General features: G+C 39.6%; 1 protein-coding gene and 1 pseudogene across 2 annotated transcripts in view; one reads left to right on the plus strand and one right to left on the minus strand.

Moving 5' to 3' along the window:
• The window catches only part of CPQ (carboxypeptidase Q), a 461800-nt gene that overhangs the window by 57176 nt on the left and 380877 nt on the right, over positions 1-23747 (minus strand). For both annotated transcript variants that reach the window (XM_055091154.1, XM_024115916.2), the window contains exon 7: positions 21683-21884. In XM_055091154.1, coding sequence (XP_054947129.1) covers positions 21683-21884 — 202 coding nt within the window. The remainder of the gene's footprint in view (positions 1-21682; positions 21885-23747) is intronic.
• On the plus strand, positions 8150-9263 carry LOC102989127 (60S ribosomal protein L7-like 1; annotated as a pseudogene).

Genomic DNA, 23747 nt, shown 5'->3' on the forward strand with positions numbered 1-23747 from the left:
AAATGAAGGAAACAATAGCAAAGATCAATAAAACTAAAAGCTGGTTCTTTGAGATGATAAACAAAATTGATAAACCATTAGCCAGACTCATCAAGAAAAAAAGGGAGAAGACTCAAATCAATAGAATTAGAAATGAAAAAGGAGCGGTAACAACTGACACTGTAGAAATAAAAAGGATCATGAGAGATTACTACAAGCAACTATGTGCCAATAAAATGGACAACCTGGAAGAAATGGACACATTTTTAGAGATGCACAACCTTCCGAGACTGAACCGGGAAGAAATAGAAAATATAAACAAACCAGACAAAGATGTCACAGAGAAAGAAAACTACAGGCCAATATCACTGATGAACATAAATGCAAAAGCCCTCAACAAAATGCTAGCAAACAGAATCCAACAGCACATTAAAAGCATCATATACCATGATCAAGTGGGGTTTATCCCAGGAATGCAAGGATTCTTCAATATATGTAAATCAATCAGTGTGATACACCATGTTAACAAACTGAAGGAGAAAAACCATATGATCATCTCAATAGATGCAGAAAAAGCTTTCGACAAAATTCAACACCAATTTATGATAAAACCCTCCAGAAAGTAGGCATAGAGGGAACTTATCTCAACATAATGAAGGCCATATATGACAAACCCACAGCCAACATCGTCCTCAATGGTGAAAAACTGAAACCATTTCCACTAAGATCAGGAACAAGACAAGGTTGCCCACTCTCACCATTATTATTCAACATAGTTTTGGAAGTTTTACCCACAACAATCAGAGAAGAAAAAGAAATAAAAGGAATCCAAATTGGAAAAGAAGAAGTAAAGCTGTCACCGTTTGCAGGTGACATGATACTATACATCTACAGATTCAATGCAATCCCTATCAAACTACCAATAGCATTTTTCAAAGAACTAGAACAAAAAATTTCACAATTTTTATGGAAACATAAAAGACCCCGTATAGCCAAAGCAATCTTGAGAGAGAAAAAGAGAGCTGGAGGAATCAGGCTCCCTGACTTCAGACTATACTACAAAGCTACAGTAATCAAGACAGTATGATACTGGCACAAAAAGAAATAGAGATCAATGGAACAGGATAGAAAGCCCAGAGATAAACCCACGCACATATGGTCACCTTATCTTTGATAAAAGAGGCCAGAATATACAATGGAGAAAAGACAGCCTCTTCAATAAGTGGTGCTGGGAAAACTGGACAGCTACATGTAAAAGAATGAAATTAGAACACTTCCTAACACCATACACAAAAATAAACTCAAAATGGCTTAAAGACCTAAATGTAAGGCCAGACACTATAAAACTCTTAGAGGAAAACGCAGAGAGGGCGGGGCTCTGGGCAGAGGCCTTTAGGGCAGGTAGACCTTGGAGCGTCCAAAGATCTGAAGACCAACGTGATGGAGGAGCAGGGGAGCACAGGGGCTGAGGCCCCAAACTGGGCAAGAGGTGGGGGGCAGAGGCCATGTTCATTCTGGAAAAGCAGAGGAATGTTGAAAAATATAAAAAGGGAAAAATGATCTGTGTCATACTGTCTTTACACATTTTAAACTTTTTTGAGCTAGAACATACAGTAAAATGCATAAAGGGTGTGTATCTCATTGAATTTTTGCATGAATGGACTGGACTTATAAACCTTTTTGATGTAACTTCATATCACAAAAATTTACACCATTAAAAGTACGTCAAGATGAGGACACGGGGAGGGGGAAGGTTAAGCTGGGACGAAGTGAGAGAGTAGCACTGACATATATACACTACCAAACGTAAGATAGATAGCTAGCGGGAAGCAGCTGCATAGCACAGGGAGATCAGCTCGGTGCTTTGTGTCCACCTAGAGGGGTGGGATAGGGAGGGTGGGAGGGAGACGCAAGAGGGAGGGGATATGGGGATATATGTATATGTATAGCTGATTCACTTTGTTATAAAGCAGTAACTAATGCACCACTGTAAAGCAATTATACTCCAATAAAGATGTTAAAAAAAAGAAAAAAAAACTTCCATAGAAAGTAGATTCCTCTATGTCTGGGGATATAGTTAAAAGGGCTCGAAACAATAAATGTTGGCTGCTTTCTTTCCTTTTGTGTAGAAACATCTCAAAATGGGCTCTTCCCACACCAGAGATAGAGCACACTTCAAGAGTCAACCTGAAGGATTCTTAATTTAGGTGCTATGAATTTAATTAATATGAAACAGCACATCATATACTTAATTAACATAAGACAACATTTTTAGTATTCCCCGGGGACAATGTGAGTTTTGAGACATTTTAAGCTGGCTACAAAGCAGAAACTAGAGAGAGGATATAGCATTATTTGATATATGGTATAATTCAGGCTGAAATCCAGATCAATCAGTCCTCAAGTTGATTTGCAGGTGTGAGGCTGGGTGTGTGTCTGGCAAATCAGGCTGCACTGATCGTAAAGCCTACATGAACTAAGAAGCTGCCACTCTTCACTGTTTTCAACAAAATCTCAGGGATGTGAAGATAGCAGAGAAGGAAAACAGGTTTTGCAATCATACAGAGCTGGTTTCAGATTGTACTACACTTTGTGTTAGTTAGGAAAATGCTCTTAGGCAGTCTTAGCTTGTTTCCTCATCTGTAAAACAGAAACAGCAACATCTACTCATGGATGTTAAGAGAAGATAAAACAATGAATGTAATATCTTGTAGATCCTCAATAAATATTAGCTTCCTTTTCCCCTCTGAGAATTCTATAGTTGCATTTAAATGACAGATTATCTAGGCGTACAGCAAAAATTTATTCCAGGTAAATTTGCGTGACTCAAAATGCAATCAAATTTTCAAAATACTTCTAACAGAGCAAGTTTTTTAAGTGCCAAGCAATTAGAATTGCTTCCTTCACAAATCCTTGGGTTTAATAGCAAACCGATGCAAAACTTAATGTTGAAGAAGAGGCACTCTCGTGCATCCTGTTTTCCCTATTTGAAGAAGGTGGTACCTTGGATCTAACAGCTTCCTCTCTTCTGCAGAATTCTCAAAACTCTTCAAGCTGCTCCTCTTCAATAAGCACTAAAGAATCTGTAGGTCACTTCCATTCTTCTCCAATATGGTGGTAATTCATTTAGATATTAAGGATAATTAAGCATTACAACACACTTGATATTTAAAGATTAAGAAACACCATTAACCACCATGGATGAAACTACCATTGGCTTTAAACTCAGTCTGAACTTCTTTATCTTCTGGCTCTCTTTCAGGTAGCTCTTCTATTAGAATTCATTTAATTGTTCATAATATTAATGAGGTACTCACAATATCCAAAAGCAGTACCTCTCCTTTAATGGAAAAAAAAATTAGTATTCCTATAGTCATGCATACCCATTGCTAAATATTTGAATGAAAGCAGGAAAAAAGGTCAATACTTTGGACATTGCCAAATATTCTAGGTACTAAGCTTAGAGCAATAAAATACCTAGATAGATGACTTGTAAATTCAGCTCCACTTTTCTAGGTTCTAGATACTTCCTGAATAATATGGCTTATAGAATGAAAAAAGCTATATGCTCACAGGTCAATTAGAGATCCAAAGGAAAGAAAGCATAACTCCAGAGGGCATCCCAGTGACTTATAATTACATGGATTATATTTTTAAAAAATCTGATCCAAATCTTGACTAAATATGAAATCAGAATTCGGTAGTATTCAAAAAATAGATAAAATCCAAGAAAAGCCAAGAAATATGCTATTTGACAAAAGAATAAAAAAAATGAAAGCAGCGGTTTACAAGAAAGGTTGGTGGGTATGAGAAAAAGGTCTTTATGCTTATTATATGGCATGGTTCTTTTCTGGTGCAGACACACACACACACACACACACACACACACACACACACACACACACACCCCTCATAATAAGGGAAAGCAAAAGGGAATGATTAGTTCCTTTACAAGATACATAAACACATTAGCAGGCAAAATTAAACTCTTTAGTTCCAGGACACACTTTGTAAATGTCCCTGAAGGTCTGTGACCCGAGGCACAAGGAAGCACATGCCATGACAGGAATGGCATCATATGTGCCTCTGTAATTGTCAACAGATGTGGCATGCCAACAGAGTAGAAGCACAGCTTCCACTTAACACACGCTTTTTAGTGACTGACAGGCTTGGAGTCTTAGAAAAATGAAAGTTTGATGAATGAGGCATCCTGCTTAATTGTGCTAAACTGTTTAGCTCCAATTTTCATAAACAGATTCAAGAGTTGAGAAATAGGAAACCTCTTCCAGATTCTCTCAAGAAAAAAGAAGGGGAGGGACAGGAAGGAAATGAAAGAGAGAAGTACAAGATCATGTTGCCACGGGATACTTAAATGACTTAAATCAGGCATTTATGTGGTTGTATTAGCAGAAATTGAAATAAAATTGTACCAAGACCGGATGTTAAAAAATATTAAGAAAATATATTCCTTCACTGCTGAGATATTCTCATCAATTTGCTCCCTACATTTTAGTCATGTCAAAGTAACAATCTTTTGAACAATTTAAAATCCATAGCTGACCTTTACTCATGTTTGTTTGATATAGGCAATTCTGTGCTATTTAATCTCTTGCTCCTAAAAGGCAGAGATAACCTCATTCTCCTTCATTTGAATCATCTCTGTTTTATACCACAAGCAATTTTCACTTCTGGAAAAATATGGGCTTTAGGTTATGGAGTCTTAACACTAGAATAAGCTTAGAAAGGTAATTCCCCCATTTTTAGGTCAGAGAAGATGACTACTATATATATTTTTGATCCATACTATCTGAATATCACTGTCTGGGATGAGGCTCCTTGCCAACAGAGGATACCTAGTCAGTCCACAGCACAGAATCTAGAGCTTGATGTTGTCCAAGAGAGTCAATGAGAGTGCCATCTGTGTCCTTGGCCATGAGCCAGTTGGCTTTTACACATTCACTTATATAACCCTCCCATCAACTCTTAGCCACCCATAACCAATTTAGTTTGGCTGAATAGGAACTGTAAAGAGGCCTCAAAATCCCAGAAGCATCATTTGACATAGAAGAGCTACTAATGGTATTAACATTTGACTTTTTTCTTCTTTGCTTTCTTCTCTGCAGTGTTCACCATGTCAGAATGCAGTGAGTCAAGTGCTTTCCTAAATAATGCCGCTGAACCAGTAAAGTATCAGGGTCACTTGAAGTGAATGCCAGCAGTTTCGTCACTCATTTATGTCACCGCAAAGTAACATACTAAGACCCAAAGGTCACTGAGCAGCAATGATACTCATGCAACTTTTGCAGTATTTCCTAGAATATACAACTAGATGCCCAGTCACCCTCTTTACTGGGTCTAAATACATGAAAGCATGTTCATAGCAAGGCCTCTTCGGTAATTTTTTAAAATATAAAACTAACCCCCAAACACTGAAACCACTTATTGAAGATCAACTGTGTAGAGTGCAATTGACTTTCAAATACATTATCACTTATCAAATACATTCAATTCTCACAATAGTCCTGTGGAATATTATTGCCCTCATTTCACAGATCAGGAAACTGAAGCTCAGAGAAGTTAAATGACTTGTCAAAACCACACTGCTATAAAACTATTCCTTTTTTTTTTTTTTTTTTTTTTTTTTGTGGTACGCGGGCCTCTCACTGTTGTGTCCTCTCCTGTCGCGGAGCACAGGCTCCAGACGCACAGGCCCAGCGGCCATGGCTCACGGGCCCAGCCGCTACACGGCATGTGGGATCTTCCCGGACCGGGGCACGAACCCGTGTCCCCTGCATCGGCAGGCGGACTCTCAACCACTGCGCCACCAGGGAAGCCCCAAGCCTGTTCCTCTTTTATGACACTTATTGCCTCTCTAAGACAAATGTTAGGTAAGTGGTCAGAACAATTCAAATGTTAAAGGATGTCTCTGAGTCTTTAGTGACGTTCTTCCTCATTGCCTTCTTCTTGGATAAATACACAGTGTATCTGTAGAGTGTGTTCCTATAGATAAGTCTCCTAAGTTTTCCCATTTGTAGAGGTAAGGAGAGACCGTGGGGTGGAGGTGGCAGGAGAGAACACTTCAGGTGTTCAATCATGCGGATTGCTGGGAGTGTGGCATCAACTTATCCAGCTCCGCATCTGCCTGGTCACCTGAGTGTCTCAGGTAAACTGGGCCAGAAAAACCTAACAAATGCTTTTCTTGCCCTAAACTCATCTTAGGTCATGGAGAGCTGAGAGAATAGGTATTATAAATTCAGGGTACTTTTTTTGATTGCTTCTGGGACTTCACTGCTGTCCTTCCTTATCTGCTAATAGATCCTAGATGGCAGAGGTTTTATGTATTTTATATATTTTGAATCAGGTCTCAACAGTGAAAATAAAGGTAGTTACTGTGTTCATCTGCACATCACCACTTCTCCCCACTTTACGGATTACACACCTTGACAACAGGGATGAACAAAGGAGCCAGGCTGGGCCACTGTGATTTTCCCAACTGAGTTGGATGTGATGAATTACTTGGCTCTTCTGTGCTTAACAGGCTGTAAAGAGGTAAGTCTTGAGTTTTGAGCTGCATAAGGTCATAGTTCAGCCTCTAAGGGGACAGCTGGCTTGAGAGGATGAAGGCACCATGAAAGAAGGTGGAATAAGCACCAGAGAGAGAGAATACGTGTCCTAACAGCATCCCATTCCTGGAGTCCGTAAGACCAAATCCAGCCCTACTCTTCTTGTGGCTTGCTCAGATTCTCCATTTTTGCTCCAGGTCGTCTGAGTTAGATTTCTGTCACTTAGTACTGAAGGAGTCTGGACTAATACAGAAATTATGCTTTAATAACTGAAATAATAACAGTGGCTTCTTGAGAGTTAACTTTGTGCCAAGCATTTCACTCAGATTGTCTTTATTTTTTTCTTGAATATAATCACACATGGCGGGTATCACCCTTTTATTTATGAAGAAATTGACGTTCCGAGAGGTTAAATGACTTTCTTAAGGTCACACAGCTAGAGAGTAGTAGGGCAAGATTTTTTTTTTAACATCTTTATTGGAGTATAATTGCTTTACAATGGTGTGTTAGTTTCTGCTTTACAACAAAGTGAACCAGTTATACATATACACATGTTCCCATATCTCTTCCCTCTTGCGTCTCCCTCCCTCCCACCCTCCCTATCCCACCCCTCTAGGTGGTCACAAAGCACTGAGCTGATCTCCCTGTGCTATGAGGCTCCTTCCCACTAGCTATCTATTCTACATTTGGTAGTGTATAAGGGCAAGATTTTGAATCCATTTCTGCTTGACTCCTAAATCCATGCTCTTAACATCTAGGCTATGTTTTACCTCAAAATGGTTTTCAAGTCTGGCTGTATATTGCAATCTCCTGGGGGCCTTCTAAAACCAGGTGTGCTCAAGCCCTCTCTCTGGCCCCAAGTTTGCACAAGTACAGCAGGCACCTTTCACATGGAACACAATGGACTTGTGCTCTGGGAGGTTGCAGGCCCTGAGGGATGAATATGTTCTATGGTAAATGTACTCCCTGAACTTGTGCAACTGTTGTGACCCCAGAGCCAGACCAGTAAAATCTGAATCTTTGGAGGTGGGGCATCAGTGCTGATATATTTTTAGAAGCCTCCAGGTGATTTTAAAGTTCAGTCAAGGGTGTGAACCGCAACTGTCACCTGAACACATATCTGGGTCTACACCAATACAAGATGAGAAATTACAGCAATTGAAGCTAACGTATCAAATGACTACAGTTGTCTCAGATAAAATCTTCTGTCAGGAATAGTGTGGAATCACTGACCCCTCCATCTGTGCTTTGCACTATAGTGTTGACTAAAGATATTAAAATGATATCTATGAGTACCTTCATTCTTTAAATATGGCACCAATGATACTTAATAAACTATTACTGCAAAAAATGTGGATTTTGTATAGGTGTGTCCAGCAAACATTTCCACTTGTTTAAACCTTCCATAACTGGGTAGTTTGGGGTATTGATGAAAGCCATGCCTATCTCTACATAGGATTCTGTTCTCTCAATTGTCAGGAGACTATTTCAGCCATTACAACAAGAAAGAAGGAAGAAAGGAAGGAAGGAAGGAAGGAAAGAAAGAGAGAAAGAAAGAATGAAAGAAAGAAAGGAAGGAAGAAAGGAAGGAAGAAAGAATGAGAGTTAGAAAGATGGCAGAGGAAGAGCCAAGAAAAAAGATCCCTTTGGTTTCAGAAAAATCTCCTGAAAAAGAGGAAGGCTTATCAGGGCCTGAAAGCCACCCAGGCAAAGCAGGCGCTTTTGCAAAGGAAGGAGCAGAGGAAAGGAAAAGAGATCAAGTTTAAGCGACTAGAATGGTTCCTACATGATTCTTGGCGGCAACTACGTGACAGGGTGCGACTCAGACGACTAGAAGTGAAACCTCATGGCTTGGAAGTGCCAGATAAACATTCCTTGGCCTTTGTTGTACTCATCGAAAGGATTAATGGGGTGAGTTTATCGGTGCAGAGGACCATTGCAAGACTTCGCCTGAATAAGATTTTCAGTGGTGTCTTTATGCAAGTAACCCCTCAAACCATAAACACGCTTTGTACAGTGGAAACTTATGTGACCTGGGGATTTCCAAATCTGAAGTCTGTTCGGGATCTCATCTTGAAACGTGGACAAGCCAAGGTCAAGAATAAAATCATCCCTCTGACAGACAACACAGTGATTGAGGGGCACCTGGGGAAGTTTGGTGTCATTTGCTTGGAAGACCTCATTCACGATATTGCCTTCCCGGGGAAGAATTTTCAGGTGATCTCAGGGCTCTTGCGCCCTTTCCAACTCTCAGTGGCCTGTCACGCTACCAAGAATAGAGTGGGCTTCCTCAAGGAAGTGGGCTCACCTGGCTGTCAAGGTGAACGCATCAATCAGCTCATCCGGCAGCTGAACTAAAACCAACATATCTGAAAGCACAGTGCATTTGGAAGCATGTGTTTTTGTTTTATGGAATTGTTATCCAGTATCTTCAAGGAAGATTATTTTCTGCTGTATCTTCAGAAACTGGAGGGGAAGGGTCAGGGAAAAGATGGTGATGTTCAGGGCAGGCACTTTTCATCCCACTTCAGTTCTAAGAAAACGTTCCTGTGTGTTTTCTGCAAAGACTGCAGTCCACCTCTGAAACCAGCAAAGGACTTGTGCCATGGAGGAGGGAGTCATGTTTTATCACACCTATCCTGGGATTTAATGTTGGTGAACGAATGAATACCCACACATGAATACAAGACAGCAGTGGACCAGGCCCAGGGCCATATTGGACCTGGGGTATCCAAAGGCCTTGTTTTAGAAAGAACTTGAAATATAATTAGAAAGAAGTGCATAAAAGAAAAAAAGAAAGGAGGAAAGGAAGGAAGGAAGGAAGGGAGAGAGAAAGGAAAGAAAGAAAGAGAAAGGGGGAGAAAGAAGAAGGAGACAGATAGAGGGAGAGAAGAAGGAAGGGGAAGGGAGGAAGGAAGGAAGAAAGGAAAGAATACTGAGGACATACTTCATAACTAGTCCTATTATAGGCAACAGCTTGCCAGATCACAAACGATCCACAACTAATAGATTTCACAGAGCTCAACCATATTTGATTTACGCATTATGAACTGGAAGGACAATTAAGATAGCAAATGTCATACTGTAAAAGAAAGTTTAGTTACCATGAATTATGCAATCTCACACTCTCCTATAAAAACGAGATAATAGGGAGACTTAATTCACTGTGTTAGAAATTCCCATGAGGGGAATGTACAAGAATATCAGGTTAAGTAGTCATTTTTGAACTTTAATACTGAGCAAAGGAAGGATCTTAAGCCAATGAAAGTACCCAGACTAAGGAGTCTATTGTACACAATTGAGATATAACTCATTTCTATAGTAAAAAGTCCTTACCCAATCAGAACACAATTTTACCAAAATCTCTTGAATTGTGATGTTTTTTCTGTTGTTTCCATAATCCTATGCTTATTAAAGTAATTAAATTGATAAGCATATTTTTAGTAGAGCTCTTGTAAGAAACTGATGAGTTGTCACAATACCTGAAGACTTCTTTGACTCAAAGAAGGTTCAACAAGCAGATTATGTCCAGTTACAGTAAGACTTCATGGTTAATATCTGAGAACTCCAGCAACCCCTGCCAATCACAGTACAATACCTTATGGGACTATTCCGAGTCTCTCCAACTCGGAATAGTTTAATTTGGCAAAACGTCAAGTAGCAAAACATCCAAAAAAGTGCAATTTTAGCAACAAATTGCTAGAAGACGTGCAGACCAACCCATGAGATGTGCAGATCTATGAAGCTGGTTTTTGTTTTGAGTCTCTCAAAGGAGGATGCTGTGGGTTAGATGGAGCCTACTCAGTGGATGGGATTGAGCCCCATCATGTCTCACTCCTGTTCAGAACTTTCAAAAGTTTCTGGCTGTCTCAAATTCTTTGAATCGCATTCAGGGTCCAACTGGGGTCCCAAGGGACCTTTTCAGTTTTAGCTCTATTTCCCTATATTAAACTAAACTTTGGCCAAACCAGACTACTCATCATTTCAAGAACCTGTTGAACTTTCTTGCCTGTGCAATTTTATGTATACCCATCTTTTCACGTGCAATGCAGTCCTTCTCCATCCAACAAAATTCTATTCTTTGTGGAAAATCAGGTGAAATGCCACCTCTCTCAGGATGCCCCATGATTTTAATTCCTCTCTTGCTTGAACTCCTATTGTGCTTTGTTCTTCCTGTGTCTAAACCCTCCATTAACTCCTTGAGGATAGAGAGTGAACCTTGTATATGACATTGGAATAAAATAGGCCTATATGTTAATTCTGGCTTTTCCACTTAATATCTTTGGGGCTTTGGACAAAGGAAACTCCCTGAGCTCCAACTGACTCATCTGAAAATTGGTTGCAGACTACTAATATATGCTTTCAAAGGTTCTTATAAAATTATATAAGATAATGTATGTAAAGCAGCTAAAATAATCCTTGACATACAAAAGACGCTCAACACACATTAAATTCCCTCTTTATTCCCCTTGTCTGAATGTCATGTAGTACTTACTAGATATTTCTTGAATGAATGAATGAATGAATGAATGAAATTGTCTGAGTCAGATCTAATAAGAAAGAACAGGCAACGTATGTGTTGAGGATCCAACTATGACACTCCAAGGTAATTATTTTAATAAGTCTTACAACTATTCCTATCTGTAACCTTTTTTCTCGCTTTATAAAGAAAAATTATAAATAAGCATTTAAACATTTTAGAAATCAGTAGTTTCAGATTTTAAGACAAAAATTTGAAAGATGGAAACGATATTTCATTCAGGGTAACTTGCATTATAGGTTAACAGAAATGTGTACATCTCTAGTGGAATATATAACATATCCTAAAGACATAAAAAGAACCTGCAATAAACAAACCATTTTCAATAATCACGCTGTTGTTGGTTGTGTGGTGTTGTTATTCTGAGACTACTGTGTGAGCTGTGGGAGAAAGCAAGTGAGTGGTTATGCTGTTGCACTGAGAACCAGGATTTCTGGCAAAGGAAGAAGGAGACACAGACATGACACCAGTGGGGTGGGCTTTGGAGTCCTCAACCTGAACTGGAAATATATAATTCACAATATCTTTTTTTAAAAAATAACTAATTTATTTATTTTTTGGGGGGGCTGCGTTGGGTCTTCGTTGTGGTGTGTGGGCTTCTCATTGAGGTGGCTTCTCTTGTTGAGGAGCACGGGCTCTAGGAGCGCGGGCTTCACTAGTTGTGGCACGCGGGCTCTAGAGCGCAGGCTCGGTATTGTGACGCACGGGCTTAGTTGCTCCGTGGCATGTGGGATCTTCCCGGGCCAGGGTTCGGACCCATGTCCCCTGCATTGGCAGGTGGATTCTTAACCATTGCGCCACCAGGAAAGTCCCCACAGTATCTTTTTTCTTAAGAGAAAAAGGAATTCTAGTTCTATCCGCTAAAAAGACTAAGAAACAATGACCAACCCAGTAGCAATAAGCATACTTGGTGTTCAGACTGTGGTCTCTAAATACAGTGACCTAGTAGAAGAAAGTGGAGCTCTTTGGAGAAATAGCTGATTCCATCTGGGGCAGGAAATACACAAGATAGCCTGGAACACCGTCACAGCAGAAAGCTAGGACACTATCAGTGACTACAAGGGCATTTCAAAAGAACTCAGGAACCAGTTTAAAGAGGCTCTCATTAGCCCAAAATAGGACAATTTTGAGCATTAATAAGCATAATTACTGCAACAGAATGAAGCACATCTATATTTTTAAAATCCATTAGTAAATTATGATAGTATAAATTAGCCCAGTCAGTTATCTTTGGAGGGTACTAGGGAATCAACTAATAATTTTAAAAATAGGTAAATAAAGGGAAAGAATGAAACATATATCCTACTTTTCTTACACAAAAGTACCTCCGAGTAACCAGATAGTCAATGGGGGGAGAGTTCTTTTTATAGAATTATTTCAACTAATAATCAGAGTTACCATTTTGCAACCCCCGATGAAATAATAGATCTTGGCAATAATCGTCAATGACAGTTAATATCATAAAAAGAGAGAAAACTAGACATCACTCATAACGGAAATAAACATCGATACCTAAGAAGTATTCTTGCCCCCGAAAATTAAAAAAAAATAATCAAACCTGAATCAGATCAAGCCTCTAGAGTTAACTACCAATTAACAGAAATATAAGAGAGTGGGAACACGTTAAATGATTCCATAGAAAAGGAATCACCTAAATCCAGACTATAGGAAATCCCATGGAACAAATTACTTGGTTTCTGTAACAAACAAGCAGCAGAAAGAAGAAAAATGAAGGTGGAACCTATGGATTAGAAGAGACTTAGGAGACACTGACCACATCCACCGATTGCATTGTTTGACCCTTACTGGAATCCTGCTTTACACAAGAAAATTGTGGAGGAAAATGCAGCTTGGAGGAAACTGGAAACATTTGAAAACTGGCGATATATTGGATATGATATTAAGAGATTATTGTAAAATATTTTAGGAGGAATAATATATGACTACAATATTATTATTCCTCCTAATATATATATAATATATATATCTCCTTACCTTTTAGAGATACATTAAAATATTTACAAAGGAGATGATATAAAATGATATGATGTTGGGCATGTGCTTCAAAATAATCTTGGCATAGAGGAGTGACTGGGGTGTAAATGAAGTAAGCCTGCCCAAGGATGAAAAATTCCTGAGTGACGAGGATATAGGAGCGTTCATTAGACTATTCTCTTTACTCTTGCATATGTTTGAAATTTTCTGTAATAAAAATTTTATACCATATTTAAAAAGCATCTAATATACCAGGCCATACTGAATTTTACAGGCTCTAATCACTTAAAGTGGGGACAGACAAAGTTCACATAGCTGACGAGGAGGGAACATATTCTGAAATCCTACTTCCTTGTACTCTACTGGTTTTCAAGTAATGTTAGATTTTTTTCTTAGAAAATTTCAGTGTAGCTTTATTTGGTTTTCCGTGATGAAGTCTTCCTTCAAGATTATTAAGTAAACCAAATCACAGTCAGTCCTCTATAGTGATCTCCTGGAGAAAAAGGGCCATATCTTATTTTTGTATCCTCCATAGTTTATATATAATACAGCTACCTGTTGAATGAAGTGTTACATAAGGAGTCAATTAGAGCATCTGTAAAGTATTAAGTGAAACCGATGGAAAGTCAAATGCATAGGAAAGGGAACCTGGAAGAACCAACCTTGAGATCCTGAAAGGGGCAGTCAGGGAAGTGAAACTTTTCTAGGCTACATTATTAGCAGGCATGGGAAATAGTAGATAGAGAAATTTAAGTCATAGTGGTTTTTGGTCACTATAGTGCAGAGAATAGTGCAATAATTTAGCACTGTCCTCTGATTTTCTAAAGTAATTGTTTCTAATCCTGTGCTACTTCCTCAAGCCCCCTTTTCACACCAGGTCTTCCCACTTTGAGCCTCCTAATTGAGCGTGACAGTGTACCCCCTGGCAAGAGTTTTATGGATTCCCTTCTAAAACCCTGCTCTTACCTTCTCCTAAAGACGTCTGGTGACTTTGCATCGACTACAAGAGTTTCCACCAGAAATTTATGTGTCTTCTTCATCGGACCCAGAGGTACTCGACTCTTCCTACCACCCCCTGCTCTCCAAGTGGATTCCTCTGCCCTGTGAAGTCACTCTCCCCGCTGTCCCCAATGGGGACAGCTGCCTTTGTTCACATGACTTCTGTCACCAGGAATGCCCTTCTTGCCCCTTCTGTCCCCTCTGACACTACAAATCCTTCAGTTTCCAGCTCAGTTCACCTCTTCCAGGCCTTTCCTGTCTTCTACCCGATGAGTTCCTACAGCTTTCTGCATGTGTTATTTATCTTCGTGCTGTACCAAAACTTCCTTTTACTGTGACTTAATTCTTTTGTATATTCATCTTAAAATCAAATACATCTACTCAGTAAACATTTATTGGATACCTATTATGTTCCAGGTAATAATAGGTATTGGGTATTTAAGGGTGAATAAAATACTCTCTTGTTTTTCAATACAGTTAAGGAGATAAAATGCAAAGTATATTAACTTTAAAGTGAAAGTGTGTGCTTTAAATAACAGATTGGGCAACAACAGAAGACACTTCAGAGGGCAGTGCATGACTAACTGCCCGATGGTAGAAACAATGCCCTCTCCTTGTAGGCCATTGTCAGTCATACTACAGGGTATGAGCCCAGCCTGCTTTGGTCAAGATACCCAATGGCTTCTCTGGAGCTGCAGCAGGTATACTGCAAAAGGAAAGAACATGAGAAGCTTATTCTGTTAGCTGTTATTATTAGCTGTTCTGATGAGCGATTCCCAATAGTGTGGTATTGATGTGGATATTATACACACCTATCTAGCATACAGCAGATGATGAGTATTAAAGCAAGAGCTCTGACTCACCTGAGTTAGAGGTGAGAGGCAGCCACCTGCTATAATTCTCTGCATTACCCTTATCACTCTCTAATGTTTTTCTCCATTCTTGATTTCTTTGTTATAGTTTGTCTCCTCCTACTGTCCTCTCCCCACTCCCCACTACAATGTAAACTCCATAAGGGCAGAAAGCTGGTAAGTCTTTTTCATGCTCTATCTTCAGTGTGTAGAGTGCCTGGTTTACAGTAGGCACTCAAGACCTGCTTGCTGATTGGATGAAACTGCTAGCTATTTAAATAAGGGCTATAGTCGCAAACCAGGAAGTGCCTTTTCATGTTCCCAGTGGGGTGAGGTCTACTCACCATGCGGCATCAGTCTCTCCAACATCACTAGCACAGAGTTTTTTCACCATAAAGGAGGCATCTTTTAATTAGGGACAGCAGGGGACATAGAACTACTGTATTGCACTATTCCATCTGGTGACTGGAAAACATATGAGTCCTGGGTCCAGAGGTTGAACCTTCTATTTACTTTACATTCCTGCTTGTGTCCTGATCTTCTCCTTTCTTGGAAAATTTTAAAAGAAAGGCCCTTGGAGATGTAGAAGTGAAAAGTTTTAATTTAGTTCTGCTTAATGCCATATAAGGTGTCAGGAAGAAGCAAGAAGGAAATTCTGAGTAATCTGCATATTTGGTACTTCACTATGGAGTCTGAGCTATTATGAAAAGGTGACAGAAATTAAAATGTGATTTTAAAAACAATTCAATATATAAGAAAAGAGGACAGCTCAATGAAGCAAAGTTATTACTAAAGTAATCACAACTTATGTTATGGCATTACAGTTTACAAACCTCTCTCACATCATCTAACTCTTCCTACAAACCTAGACATTACTGATTCAGCATTTGATTCAGGACATTTTGTCAAGGGCTAGGCACTTCTTCTTTGGTGCTGGAAACTATGAGAAATTCACAATCAATCACAATTCTAAAAGGGTAAGTGCCTTTACCCTTTACCCAGGGTAAGAGGTGAACAGGGGCTTATGGGAACATACTCAAGGTTCACTCACCCAGACTGCTGGGGATCAAAGAAGCCTTGTGAGAGGAGAAATAGGTGCTGAATCATGGATGAGTAGGAATTAGCTGGAGAAGAAGACAGGATAGGGCAGGTCTAATGGCTAGGAAGCTGAGAACACAGGGTGCACCGGAACCTCAATTAATGAAACTGGTATGAATAAGAGATGGACAGAGAGCAGTGGGGCAGCCATGAGAGGCGAGGCTGTACATCAGCCCAGGGCGGAACCAGGAAGACCTTGAATTCCATGCTAAACAGAGACGTGACACTCTGAAGACAATGGGGAGACACGGAAGGATTTCAAGTAACGAGGAGAGATGATCAGATATGCCGCTACTCTTAGTTGCTTATCAGTGGAAATCCTTATCTTCTTCCTAAAGAATCCCAGTTTTTCTCACACATCAGGAGGCTACATTTTCAGGGGAGACTGAGCTCTACCCTAGACCCAGGAAGTAAAATTTGATCAATATAATCCAATTTTGGTAATTCTACTCCACTGCCGCAAACACGGCCAATGAAATTGAGGAAAAATCTGCTTTGGAGCTTCTGGATGAGATTGTCTTACTGTTCAAAAGGACTGGCCATTATAGACATTCTCTCTTCCACTACTGCACTATGTGTGAGAACTTGTTGCCTGGAACAGCTGCAGCCATCTAGGGACCACGGGGAGACAAGCCTGAAGACAGAAGTCAACATGCTGAGGATGGCACGGTGGAAAAGATGTAAAGAACCAAGGTCTTTGATGTGGTTGATGATTAAATTAAGCATTCTGTAACCACCCACTCGAGAGCTCTTTTTAAAGTAAATTTTAAAATCCCCTTATTACTGTTCTAAGTTGCAGCTTCTGTGATATTTTGCAGCCAAAAGCATCCCAATTGATAGTCTGACTTTTAAATTAGAAAGTTCACTTTGGAAGCAGTGAGCCCGTTAGATGGAAGGGAACGAAGAATGCAGGTTGATATGTTAGTAGGAGGCTGCTATAGGAAAATCAGTGAGTACTCCTGAGACAAGGTTTATGGGGTAGAGAGAAGGGAATGGGCTTTAAAAATAGGAGGAATTTGGAGGAAACAGGACTTGAGAGTATTTGGTTCTATGTTCCGGATGATTGTGTGGTTTCTGGAAGGTGGTGCCCGTCAATGAGAGAGAGGACAGAGAAGGAGGAGGAATGCATGTGGGGCTTGGTGGTGACCATACCTATTTTGCATATGAGATAACCAAGTCTCACTCGCTAGTCCGTATAGACTGTGAGGGTACAGATCTTGTCTATCTTCTTTACTATTGATTCCCAAGTGCCATACAGCAGATGAGTAATAAGAATGCTTGATAATCAATGTGTGAGGCTGAGAAAACTTACATCATTTGCCTTAGATGGCACATGAAGTTCAAAGTTGTGAAGCCAGAACACACACTCTAATTCTTCCCAGCGCACTGTCTACCACTTGCCGAGATCATCAGCAAAAGATTGCCTCTCAGATTCTGAAGCAGAGGAAGGAACTCATTGGTAGATATGGAATCATGGTGGGCTCACTGCCTCAGGTCACATTAAGAGAGCATCTCATTTTTTACATTAATGTCTCAATATATTTTATAGAAGAGTTCCTAAAGAAAGGTGTTCAAGAAGGATGCATTAAGGACCTCTGAGAACCATGAATTATATCTTATTACTGACATGTTCAGAATGAAATAGATTCCTGTCATTCTAACCTGGAGCTTATAATTGGAGGATCAGGCAAAAGTTTAAGGTTGAGAGCCTCTCTGCTATCTGGGGCCAATAGAGGCTAACCTAAATCCCTCTTGGACACCTATGAGTCATGCTCTTGTATTACCTTTGACAGAGTCAGGGAACAAGAATTTTGCCACTTTATGTGGTAAATTATCTATGTGTATTACTGCACTAACGTACTAGAAAATATTACTCAGCATCTTCTCTCAGTCTTTACTCCTGTAAATAAATAATCCTAATTGCTCTAGCCTCCTTAATTTATGTCGTTCTTCCATCTGTCATTTTTTCTATCTTTGTGTCTTTTTTCTCAGCATCCTTTATTTCCTCCACAATCTTAAGCTGAAGGACCCAAAGCTTGACGAGAAAACAATTACTTCTATGTTTCTGTTTTTTCTCTTGTGAGATTTACAAGAATTTAAATGTTTCCCAAAATTAAACTAAGAGCTACAGAGGAGGCAAAGAAGTAGAAAACATTGACCTTGATCTCAAAGAATTGATCACTGAGTACCAGGAGGCAGGATGTACGGAAATGCCTAGTAACCCAAGAACGTTTGTGTGTGATTCAAGTGCAAGACTGGGGGCCACAGAAGCGTTTTAGAAATTCAGAAAGGCAATACAGCACCAGGGTCTGTTAAAGATGGATTTGCGGTCACCAATGAATATGGAGTGAGACTTAAAGAGCATTTAGGATTTGGAGGAGAAACTAGGAAGGCATATGGAAGGGGGTAGAAATGGGAGAAGGCTGGAGTATAAAGGTATCTGGAACAGAGAGTTTATGTGAAAAATACATCTGTTATTTTTTTAACTTTTTCCCCCAAAGCCTTATACTTATGTTGACAGTTATCCTGTCCATTATGGACATCACCTAGATGGATGAAGGCTATCCTATCTCCTCTCCAAAGATGATCCTTTCATAAATTTATCTATTTGGCTTCTATAATTTATGAAAATCATGTTGAATTTTAATTCTATCTGTGCTCTTAATTAGTATTTTGATATTGAGTATACATGAAACATTAAAAAAATTGGGGCTCAGTCATCAGACTACAGAAATTTGATAGGCCAAGGACATGGTAAGGGCTCAATAAATATTTATTAGTTCAATGGATGACAGGAAAGAAAAAGAGAAAGAAGAAAGGAAGAATGGAGTGTGGAAGTATTTCTCATTAATTTTTCAAAAGTTAGGTGAGCAGTTATTTAAATCATACTTAATTAGTATCTTGAATCCTATCTTTAGGTTTAACTCACTGTAACTTACCATATCTTCAAGAATTCAGAGTACACAACTAGTATATTTTTATTTTCTTTTTCAGATTAACTATGGTTCTTCATCTTTTTTCTAAAGTCCCTGAAATTTTCAACAGGTAACAAGAGTTATAAACAGTTCCATTATTTCTTCCAGGAAGAGCCAAACTTGAAATATCAAAAGATAGCTTCAATAATAATAGGGGAAAACAGCAATAATTTGGTTCCATTTTACAATACTCTAAACGAAATAAAAAAGAATTACAGGAAACATTAGTTGCAGTCTAAATGAACTATCAAGTTTATATAAACCTTCCTGATCTACAGAGATAGAGAGGGGAGTGGAACAAAGAATGCGAGAAGAAATAAGTAATTATTTACAATAACAAACTCCTTTCCCCTGGGGTAAATTATTCTGGAGCAGGAACGAACTTAAATCCTTTGCATAAGCAAGAGCTGAGTAAGATAAACATTTCAGACACTGCCATAGATTTGGAAGACCATCTCAGCATTCCAGACGCCCCTGTGTTGTTGCATATTGTGGGAAAGGGGCCACCAGCCTTGAAACCAAAGTGGTCTGTTCTCAGGGTGACATCTACACTTAAGAGCCGGAGAGACTTGGGCAAGTCATTTAGTCCCTCTGAGTCCGTTTCTTCATCTGAAGAAGAGGAATAATTGCACTTACCTCTTAGGATTGTTGCACAGATCAAACAGACAGTGTCTTCAAAAAGCCTAACCGTGCGTCTGACAACTAGGAGTTCAGTAAATTAGAACTCGCATTAATGCTGAAGCAACCACAAGGGGGCTCAAATTCCCCACGGCACTGTGGCAAGAGGGAAAGCCCTCCTTACCTTTGTGAAGACAATCAAACCAACGTGTTAATTCCAAATAGAACCATTCTTATGGAGTATCTACATGGAAGGAGTAAAGCTAGAGCCGATTCTCTTTTGTTGATCCAGCGCAACAGAAGCAAAACTAGCTGCGAGGAGGCAGCGCACGTTTTGTTCTACTTCGGTCTAGGCTTCAGCTCGTCACCTCCCCTTTAAGCACCCCCGGTCTTCACTCGAATTCACCCACAATCCATCAGTCTTTTCCTCACCTCTATCCCCAGCAAACTTGCTTAGCTTTTCTGAAATTTTAGGAAGATTCTTATTGAAAAAGTTAAGGGTCAGGAAAAATCTAAAATTCAAACAAAATCGTTCTATAGGACTTAAAGGGCAAACTCCCTTCCCCTAGACTTTGATCATAATTAAAAACGTTATGTAGAGAGTCTCGTGTCTGTCTAAATGACCCACGGCACTGAAAATGGAAATGTTGTTTTAAGATATTTCACAATATGGTTAAAATATACACAAACCACTGGAGAGAATCTAGTTTCTTATCTTAGAATAAAGAAGAGCTCCTTCTATTTTTAGTTATGAAAGATTATTAGCAACCTTAACATCTAAAATATGCTTTAATCTATAATATCTAAAGAATGAGCTTTTTAAAAAGTTTAAATCCATATAGTATGCTATTGGTAAAGTCTATTTTGCAGGCTAAAAAAAAAAGCTGGAGTGGGGTGTATCTAGAGAGACTTTTTTTAAACCTGTGAAATGTTTTGTAGCCATAGAAATGGTTCTGGAAACCATAATTTTAAAACTATTCAAAAGCTGGACTTCCTGTTTGCATAATACAAGTACAGAATAATTTGCAAATAGATTCCTCAACAGTGTTTTTTTTTGTTTTTGTTTTTTTTTTGTTTTTTTTTTGTGGTATGCGGGCCTCCCTCTGCTGTGGCCTCTCCCGTTGCGGAGCACAGGCTCCGGACGCGCAGGCTCAGCGGCCATGGCCCACGGGCCCAGCCGCTCCGCGGCATGTGGGATCCTCCCAGACCGGGGCGCGAACCCGGTTCCCCTGCATCGGCAGGTGGACGCGCAACCACTGCACCACCAGGGAAGCCCAACAGTGTTTTTGATTACGGAGATAATGGTGTTGAGGGAACAACCCCAGGTCATAGAGGTCTAAGATCAACAATAACCCTTTCTCATGGCCAGTCTAGGGCAAATTTGTGAAGTACTATAAGTTTGTCTTCTTTAGGACTGTTCTCCTTTCTAGTCCTGTAACCGCCAGGCCTATTCCTATTACATAATTTCATCCCTGCCCAGGACTTGTCTTAAAAATATCAACCTGATGAATCACTGATCAGGGTAAATTAGTTTATGTCCAACCTCTTCAAGTAGTCTCTGCATTAGGAAAATATGATTAGCAAGAAGTACCCAACCTCAAAGAATAAATCTCTAATGGTAAAATTTCAGATACCATGGATTTGGGTAGGGAATTATTTGGGTCAGAGAACTTTCTGCAGCATAGGACTAGAACTAGAAGGATATTAGTAGTAATTGCCTTCTACTCTATTTCATAAATTTTGGTCAGGAGATCATTTGTGCTACAATTACCAGGCACCTGTTTAAAAAACAAAACAAAACAATTTCTAGGCACAATCCCAGAGTCATTAAATCAGAATCTCGTGGAGTGAGGAACTTATACTTCAGAAAGAGAAGACAGATGGGTAAATAAATAAAAGGAGTATTATTATCCCAATATTGGAAATCATCAGATTATACCTTGTGGACAAAGTTTCCATATTTTAAATGACCTACAAGTATCTATTGTGGCATGTTAGAACAGAAATTTTATTTTAAACTGGTAGCAGTATGTAAAGAACCCCAACTTCATCTGTTGCTCTTACCAGGCACTCCAGCTTGGATCCAGAAGTTAATGTCTGTCCCTTCTCCAGCTCTAAAGACCTGTGTGACATTGATGGGCTGCAGCAGGCACATGACCTCCTCCACGATGGCCCTGGCCTTGTCACTGCCAGTGAACTGCAGCCCAGAGGGTAAGAAGGTCCCCAGGTCAGACTCCATCACGAGGCTGTAGTTGGAAATATTTGCCTTAACAAAAGAGAGAAGTGTTTGGTTCATATCTGTTGCTTCTCTGCTTTCTCTTTGGAAGTTATCAAAAAAAACAATAATCAAATACTTTATCTCCTCACCAGTTGTTACCAAAGCACATGTTGCTCTGCTCGACTTAGGATCCAGTCTGCATATTACCTAACAGTTCTGAGATGCAAAATTACTCATCTTGGAATCTGCCAAATTTGAGTTGACTTGGAAGGTTTTTTTTAAATTCAATGAAAATAAATATAAAACTCCATATTAAAATTACTCAATTATTGCTACTAGCAATAATGTTCTTTCAACCAATTTTCTTAAGAGCCTACCTTGTACCAGATACAATTCCTTTTATATGGTGGGGACCTCCGGATAGTATTAGCCATGCTTAGACAAAAAAAGGTGTAACCTGTGGGCCTATTTCTCTGTACCTCTTCCCCCTAGATGGATATTCTATCTTATTTTAATTGTGAATTCTGTGAAGGCTTAAAGGCATCAAACTGACAGGTTTGTCTTGGGTTTCTGATTCCATTGTTGTTCCATCTGTTGAATTCCCAGGGAGGGAGGTAATAGAACAACACATGAAATGCTGTTCTCTCTGGGGTATAGCTGTAGCATCTAAACCCCGGCAACTCTGCCAGGCCACTAGTGTGTAAACTTTTTCCAGATAAAGTCTGGTAAGAAAGCACACAGTGATTCCATGTAGCCAATATTGTCACAGCAAGAGCTTAGAATATAAGAGCCTCTCACCAGATTGCACAGCTAAATTGCCACACTGCCCTAAGACTTGCAAGTTTAAGGTCCTTCAAACTGGCCTGGCCATCTATTTCCCAGGACCCATTCACTTCTTCCAGACTGACCATATACTACCTCGGTTGAATTATTCCCAAGCTGTCATCCTCATTATTCACCTAGTAAAAATCAATAATAATATTTTTACAGTGCTTTCAGAGAGTTTTCATATTTACAATCTCCTTCGTTCTTCTTCCATAACCCATAAAGTAGATGGAGCAGTTTTATGGTTGATGCTGTTTTATAGAAAAGGAACTGAGGATCAGAGAAGTCAAGTGATTTGCTCAGAGTCACACAGTCGGCAAATGAGAGAGCTGGGTCTGAAATCCTGTGCTTTCTAAAACTCCACCCTGTCACCACTAGCACGGGAGGAAGTAAGTAGGCCATGCTGGTTCTGAATTAGAATGCTTTTTCACTTACAACATAACAATTTCAGGGTTGCATAAATGTTTTTTTTCTGTAAAACAGATATGTTTTTACAATGACTTCCTAACTATTGCCATGGAAGGGTACTGTTGTTACAAGGGCAAGAACAGTACCCGTTTCTAAAGGAGGATGTTGCCAACATTCACAGGACCGAACTTCATGGCCCTGGAATTAGCATTTTGTTGTTGTTGAAGGTTAACAAAGCAGAAGTCTGTTCATATTTCCACTTTCACTTCTAAGGAATTTCTGTCTTCATGGTGATTTTCAGAGAAAGACCCAAGGCATTTATGATAAAAAGTACCACCTCTGCTCTCAGCTGTGGCTACTGCATGACGGTGGCATCATTAGAGTTAATAACATGCAAAATATTTGCATTAATGTCTTACATTCAGGGCTCGTTCAACTAGCACATCGGTGCTAGGTGAGCAAGTTGACATGAATTTGGCAGTCCTAACCCTGTCCCCTTACGTGCCCTGCTGCCCCCCGCCCCAAATTCTCTCCCTGCCCTGTAAAAATGAGAAAAGAAATAACATAATATATCTGCAAATAAAAACAGTTGGGTAATGTATGTGAGGATTCCCATATTTCTGGCAGATCCCATCCTTCCAACAAGAAAATTAGGCAATTTGCTCCTAACTATGTACA

The sequence above is a fragment of the Physeter macrocephalus genome, chromosome 15, assembly GCF_002837175.3.
Source record: "Physeter macrocephalus isolate SW-GA chromosome 15, ASM283717v5, whole genome shotgun sequence".
Classification (NCBI taxonomy): domain Eukaryota; kingdom Metazoa; phylum Chordata; class Mammalia; order Artiodactyla; family Physeteridae; genus Physeter; species Physeter macrocephalus.